The sequence below is a fragment of the Salmo trutta genome, chromosome 3, assembly GCF_901001165.1.
Source record: "Salmo trutta chromosome 3, fSalTru1.1, whole genome shotgun sequence".
Lineage (NCBI taxonomy): Eukaryota > Metazoa > Chordata > Actinopteri > Salmoniformes > Salmonidae > Salmo > Salmo trutta.
This window is the reverse complement of record NC_042959.1, coordinates 32860507-32867328: the sequence shown is the minus strand read 5'-3', so window position 1 is coordinate 32867328 and position 6822 is coordinate 32860507. Positions and strand designations below refer to the sequence as shown.

The following is a 6822-nucleotide window of genomic DNA, read 5'->3' as shown; positions in this document are numbered from 1 at the left end:
CGTTCGATCGTTTGCTTGTTTTGTTTTGTTTGTGTTAAATAAAAGTCATTATGAGCACTCAACCCGCTGCGCCTTGGTCCACTACGTACGACGACCGTTACAGTTAGTCTATGTAAACTTCTGACACACTGGAATTGTGATACAGCGAAATAATCTGTCTGTAAACAATTGTTGGAAAAATTGTGTCATGCACAAAGTAGATGTCCTAACTGACTTGCCAAAACTATTGTTTGTTAACAAGAAATGTGTGGAGTGGTTGAAAAACGAGTTTTAATGACTCCAACCTAAATGTATGTAAACTTCTGACTTCAACTGTAGTCTCGCTATTGTTATTTTACTGCTGCTCTTTAATTACTTGTTACTTTGATTTCTTATTCATATTTTTTAAACTGCCTTGTTTGTTAAGGGCTTGTAAGTAAGCATTTCACTGTAAGGTCTACACCTGTTGTATTTGGCACGTGACTAATAAAATTTGATTTGACTTTTGCACTGTTTTACATTGGAAAAAAATAAATAATAATGCTAACAGGTTCCCATACACAATTGATGATTTTGGAAAGCACATACAATGCATTTGGAAAGGTTTCAGACCTCTTGACTTTTTCAGCATTGTTATGTTACAGCCTTATTTTATAATTGATTAAATTGCCAACACACAATACCCCATAATGACAAAGCAAAAACAGTTTTTTAGACATTTTTGCATATTTATAAAAAAAAGAAATAAATGAAATATCACTTATTACATAAGTATTCAGACCCTTTACTCAGTACTTTGTTTAAGCACCTTTGGCAGCGATTAAAGCCTTGAGTCTTCTTGGGTATGATGCTACCAGCTTGGCACACCTGTATTTGGGGATTTTCTCCCATTATTCTCTTCAGATTATTTTCTGCAGATCCTGGATGGGGAGCGTCGCTGCACAGCTATTTTCAGCTATTTTCAGGTCTTTACAGAGATGTTCAATTCCGGGCTCTGGCTAGGCTACATTCATAGACTTGTCCCGAAGCCACTCCTGTGTTGTCTTGCCTTTGTGCTTAGGGTCGTTGTCCTGTTGGAAGGTGAACCTTCACCCCAGTCTGAGGTCCTGAGCGCTCTGGAGCAGGTTTTCATCACGGATCTCTCTGTACTTTGCTCCGTTCATCTTTCCTTCGACCCTGACTAGTCTCCCAGTTCCTGCTACTAAAAAACATCCCCACTTCCATCTGGCCATTCTACCATACAGGCCTGATTGGTGGAGTGCTGCAGAGATGGTTGTCTTTCTGGAAGCTTCTCCCATCTCCACAGAGGAACTCTTGAGCTCTATCAGAGTGACCATCAGGTTCTTGGTCACCTCCCTGACCAAGGTCCTTCTCCCCTGATTGCTCAGTTTGGCCGGGCGACCAGCTCTAGGAAGGGTCTTGGTGGTTTCAAACTTCTTCCATTGAAGAATGATGGAGGCCACTGTATTCTGGGGGACCTTCAACGCTGCAGACATTTTTTGGTACCCTTCCCCAGATCTGAGCCTTGACACAATCCTGTCTCGGAGCTCTACGGACAATTCCTTCGACCTCATGGCTTGGTTTTTGTTCTGACATGCCCTGTCAACTGTGGGACCTTATATAGACAGGTGTGTGCCTTTCCAAATCATGTCCAATCAAATTGAATTTACCACAGGTGGACTCCAATCAAGTTGTAGAAACATCTTAAGGATGATCAATGGAAACAGGATGCACCTGAGCTCAATTCCGAGTCTCATAGCAAAGAGTCTGAATACTTATATTTTTCATAAATTGGCAAACATTTAAAAAAAACTGTTTTCGCTTTGTCATTATGGTGTATTGTGTGTAGATTGAGGGGGGAAATGATTTAATACATTTTAGAATAAGGCTGTAACGTAACAAAATGTGGAAAACGCGAAGGGGTATGAATACTTTCCTACTGCACTATATGTACTGTACTGTCTACTCTAGAAGATGACTGTAACATCAAATGCAACGTGTTATCATAGAACATGTGGGGAGAGAATGGAACTCTGAGAGAGAATATTTACCATGCATTACATCACACACTATTTCTAAGTAGGATCACTATTGAAGAGTGATGGAAATAAGCCACATTGATCCCTGACTACTGTCTTTTAATGTTTGTCTTTATTTAACTACGCAAGTCAGTTAAGGATAAATTCTTACTTACAATGACGGCCTACCCCGGCCAAACCCTAACCCGGATGACCCTGGGCCAATAGTGCGCCACCCTATGGGACTCCCAATCACGGCCGGTTGTGATACAGCCTGGAATCAAACCAGGGTCTGTAGTGACGCCTCGGGCACTGAGATCCAGTGCCTTACACCGCTGCGCCACTCGGGAGCCCACATGTTCTATTCTGGTAACTTTATTCATTGTTAATTTACTCAAGGCTCTAGAATTATATTTAATGGGGAAAATAATATGTTCACACATTTCTACTTTGAACATAACACTTTATTAAAAAACAAAGCCAGAATGACAGTGTGTTAGACTACAGACGGAGTGTTTTATCATAGAATTTTAAACAAATTAATTGGAGATGGAGTGTTTATCTTATGCACAACTAGACAACTGAGCTACATCTCAATATGTTAAAACACACATCTCAACTGGAATGAGAACAACGGAACATTACCATCACAACTACTAATTTACTATTTTAGTTAAGTATTTTGTACGATTACATTTGACAGAAAGTGTTTCATAAGAACGAGAAGGCCACTGTAATGAATTAGTAGTGTGTGCACTCATTGTAGTGCTTATCTATGTCTTTCAAAGGAAGCAATGGCTGACCCTTAGGAGCGCTGTTAGAGAGTGCCAAGGCATGTTCTCAAAAACACTAATACTATACACTTCCTCCTTCAAAATTCAAGTCAACATACCACAAATGAGTTATTTCTTATAAACATTGTAAGATCTAAGACCAAGAGGCAAAAGTTGACCTTCATGTTTGGAAAGCATGTTAATACAACTGCAATACTCCAACACAGATTTATTTCCTGGTCACTTAGGGCTCTAACCTTCCTGGTAATGACTACTGATTGGGTGACCAAAATTATTCTAAGGAGGACAGAGGCAGAGTTGAATAGTTGTTGAGCAGCACTAGAATTTGAGTTCGCTGGGCATGTCTGTGCCCTGTAGGCCTGCCAGCAGGTTGTTGGCGGACAGCTCTGCCATGATGCCACGTGTGGAGTAGGTGGCACTGCCAATGTGGGGTAAGACCACTGCAGGTGGAGAGAGGAGGGGAAATGTATTAGCAGGGACATGATCGCACTGCAGAAATTTGGTCGCAAAATAACTGGTTGATTTCAATGAGAAGACATAAGAAAAGAATATGATTGATTAATCTGGAAATATCACAACAACGATCAGAGAGAAACCAATAGACGACACAACAGAGATGCCTCAGTAAACTGCCTTCCTCCCTCCGTTTCTCTCATGACCCTATTAACTCACCACAGTTTTTGAGGGTGAGGAGGGGGTGGTCGGTGGGGAGTGGTTCTGGGGTTGTGACATCCAGCCCAGCGCAAGCTATCTGACCACTGGACAGAGCCTGATACAGATCCTCCTGGTTCACTACTGCACCCCTATCACACACACAGTGGAAGTTAGCTCTATATTTATAGCTTTGAACTGTTCATTTCAAAACCCAGTCCGTGTGGTTGGTTTGGCACCGCTCTACGTGTTTAATGGAGTACCTGCTGGTGTTGATGAAGACAGCAGTGTTCTTCATCTTGCAGAAGAAATCCTTGTTACACAGCCCCTGGGTATCTGGTGTGAGGGCGCAGGACACCACAACAAAATCACTCTCAGACACCAGTGTGTCCAAGGGCACTGCAACAGAGAGGAGGGCAGGAAGAAACAATCAAATAAACATCTCATATGATTCTCACCCTCTTGGACCTTCCTGTTTCCCCAAGCCCATCCACCCCTGCTCACCGTATTCTCCCTCCACTTCAGCAGCATTTGATTTGGCTGTTCTTCCAGAGTACAGGAGCTTCTTCACTCCAAACGGTTTCAGCCTCCTGGCTATGGCCATACCTGAGGGAAAACAGCATTGACTCCAGACAATCAATCAATCAATCAATCAATGAATACACACCCTTTTGTCCTGCCCTTTCAGCTACTATATGGATTGTTTAGACCTCACTAAGGGCAAGAGTCACAGAATCCAGTAAGTCAATCCAGCAATCACCATCACTCTACCTATGCGTCCCAGTCCAATGACACCAACAGTGCTGCCTGACAGACCATAACCACACAACCACAGAGGTTTCCAGGTGCTCCAGCCTCCACTGAGAGAGAGAGAAAGAGAGAGAGAGATTTTTAAAAAGGGAATTGAGGACACATTCTGTTGTATTCATATTCATTTGAGATAGAAGTTTGGTTAGGCAACGGATCCATAAAGTATCACTGTACAACATGTCAGAGTGATCCTCTGGAGCTGGAGTCTAATTGAAGGAAATGTATCCGTGTGTTTATTGGGTTCTGACTTTATAACCTCCACCACGCCCTCTGGTAGCCGCCGAGCTGTAGCCAGGAGCAGGGCGACGGTCAGCTCCGCCGTGGCATCAGTCAGGACGTCTGGAGTATAGCCCACACGCACCCCACTGCACAGAACATGGAGAGGACGGCACAATGAGAGTTGCTGACTTCGATGTGAGGCTAAGGCATTTGATAGTTGGTCTTACCGTTTCTTGATCTCATCCATGGCCATGTGGTCAAATCCGACAGATAAGGTACTTATCACCTTCAGGTTTGGACCTGGACACAAATCCATAGTTACGTGTTAGGAAAAGACAGAATGGGAACTATCATACAACACATATGCTGTATAATACATGTCTAGCAGCCTCGTAAATTCCATATATTGGAAAATACTGAGAGGTGCTGTTTGAGTTCATCTGATCCAGGTTATGTCCAGTGTACCTGCTGCGTCCAGAACTTCAGTGTCGATCTTGTCCGACAGGAGACACAGCAGCCCATGGGCCCCCGCCACGCCCTTCAGAAGCTCCGCCCTTGGAACGGGCTCATCCGAGTCCCACAGTGAAACCTTACATCTGTTTCCATGGAAACGAGGGAGATGGGAGGTGAAAGGGGAGAGACTAGATTAAGATGAGTCAAAGACAATTTGGAACATTTCCTTCATCGTACAGTATTCTCCATGTATTCTGAATGGTCTGTCTGTTTTTTCAAGGTGTCAGTCTCTTTTTCTTCCCCTTATCGATGACCTTACCCTTCGCTTTAATCTTTATTATGCCTCTTTACTTTTATGACATGTTGCATGGATGTTTGTAAGTGTTAGAACACCTTAGGAACCTTATTACAAGTTCAGAGTACCTGCTATAACAGGTGACCAGGAAAAGAGGTCGTAAACAACTGCAGTGAACTTTCACTTTTAGAACACATGGTGTAACAATTACCCTCCACTTCATATGTGTGTGAAAAGGTGTGCGATGCATTTATACAGCAGTAAGTAGACTAGCACTAGAATTAAGTAGCACTACTATGACACAAATCCTTAAGACGTCACACAGACACAGGCATGCGTGATAGATGAAAAGTGACAGTGCACGAAAAACTCATTAGGCTAGTTAGCCAAGTATATCTCAACTCCGTGGAGTTGAGATGTACTTGGCTATATTAGTTGTACTTGGCTATAGGTTACCACACTCTCGTCAGCAGATCTGACCTGCTTGCTTACAGCTGCACTATGGTCGGACAACATTCCGAATTGCCCCATTATCCCAACTGTTACACCAAGAAGACTTAAATAAACTTCCCTAAATAGTCTTTCCTGTGGCTCAGTTGGTAGAGCATGGTGTTTGCAACGCCAGCATGGTGTGTGCAACGCCAAGGTTGTGGGTTTGATTCCCACTGGTGGCCAGTACAAAAAAAAAAAAAACATTAATGAAATGTATGCATTCACTACTGTAAGTCGCTCTGGATAAGAGCATCTGCTAAATGACTCAAATGTAAACTGCCGTTTTCATCCTCTTGTCAACTAGCAGTTGCAGCAGCAGCCATTATGGAATGTCAGGTCGTGTTGAACAACAGATGAGCAGATTGGCTGACACTGCCATTCCAAAATGGCTGCTGCGGCTTCTGCTATGTAGCATGAGGGTGATAAGGACAGTTTCCCAGAAATGTGCAGTCATTCAATCTTCTTGGTGTAACAGTTGGGATAATGGGGCAATTTGGAATTCAAATCATTTCTCATCCCTGGATTGAGATATGTTTTCCGAGCCATATCTTGTGCCATCTCTGCAGTGTCATAATATACACAGGAATGCTGTCCGACTCTAGTGCAGCCGTAAGCGAGCAAGTCGGATCTGCTGGCTACATACACTCCAGCCTGTGACAGAATCTTCAATCCCTCCTGTGGGATGCGTCTTGTTATGAAAACCTTCGTGATCTTCTGAGCAGTGTGCATCCTCTGAAGGACGGGAAACGTCAGAAGAACTGCTTGAAATAACAACCCGAATCTCCCTACAGTTGTTTCTAAGTTTGCTGATTGTTTAGTGTTCACAATGAAATTTCAACGTGCGCATTAAAGGAACACTTCACACAGTGCGCTATGTGGCACCACTTACCAAGTGTAGGGCAAACAACATTGCGCATGTGCAGTACTGCATTCGATTCCTGAGAGAGACTCATTGGGAGAATCTCCTTGCGTCCTGCCTCTTCTCCTCCTTCTCAAAATCCATTGGATGAGAAAGCCAGAGGTTCCGCCCCTCTGACCTTCTCCTCCAATAGTGGCTATTGTAACTATTGGAAACCATTCCCCACTCCTGCGTCATTAGGCAGATGAGGTT

General features: G+C 43.3%; 1 protein-coding gene across 1 annotated transcript; it reads right to left on the bottom strand.

The window, feature by feature from the left end:
• Window positions 1-2443: 2443 nt before the first annotated feature.
• Window positions 2444-6594, bottom strand: LOC115173400 (glyoxylate reductase/hydroxypyruvate reductase-like). The gene is made up of 9 exons (XM_029731440.1): window positions 6355-6594; window positions 4937-5067; window positions 4699-4771; window positions 4501-4617; window positions 4214-4302; window positions 3947-4048; window positions 3706-3841; window positions 3464-3594; window positions 2444-3231 (listed from the first exon to the last, which is right to left on the bottom strand). The coding sequence occupies exons 1-9, from the start codon at window positions 6438-6440 to the stop codon at window positions 3110-3112; spliced, it is 987 nt and encodes a 328-aa protein (XP_029587300.1). The 5' UTR covers window positions 6441-6594; the 3' UTR covers window positions 2444-3109.
• Window positions 6595-6822: the final 228 nt, after the last annotated feature.

Excerpts from the sequence above, each read along its gene's own strand:
- LOC115173400 (XM_029731440.1), bottom strand. The coding sequence starts at position 6,440 with ATGCACACTGCTCAGAAGATCACGAAGGTTTTCATAACAAGACGCATC. Across the intron at positions 5,068-6,354 it reads ATTCTGTCACAGGCTGGAGT|ATGTAAGGTTTCACTGTGGG; the intron begins GTATGTAGCCAG and ends CCATGGAAACAG. Across the intron at positions 4,772-4,936 it reads TGAAGTTCTGGACGCAGCAG|GTCCAAACCTGAAGGTGATA; the intron begins GTACACTGGACA and ends ATTTGTGTCCAG.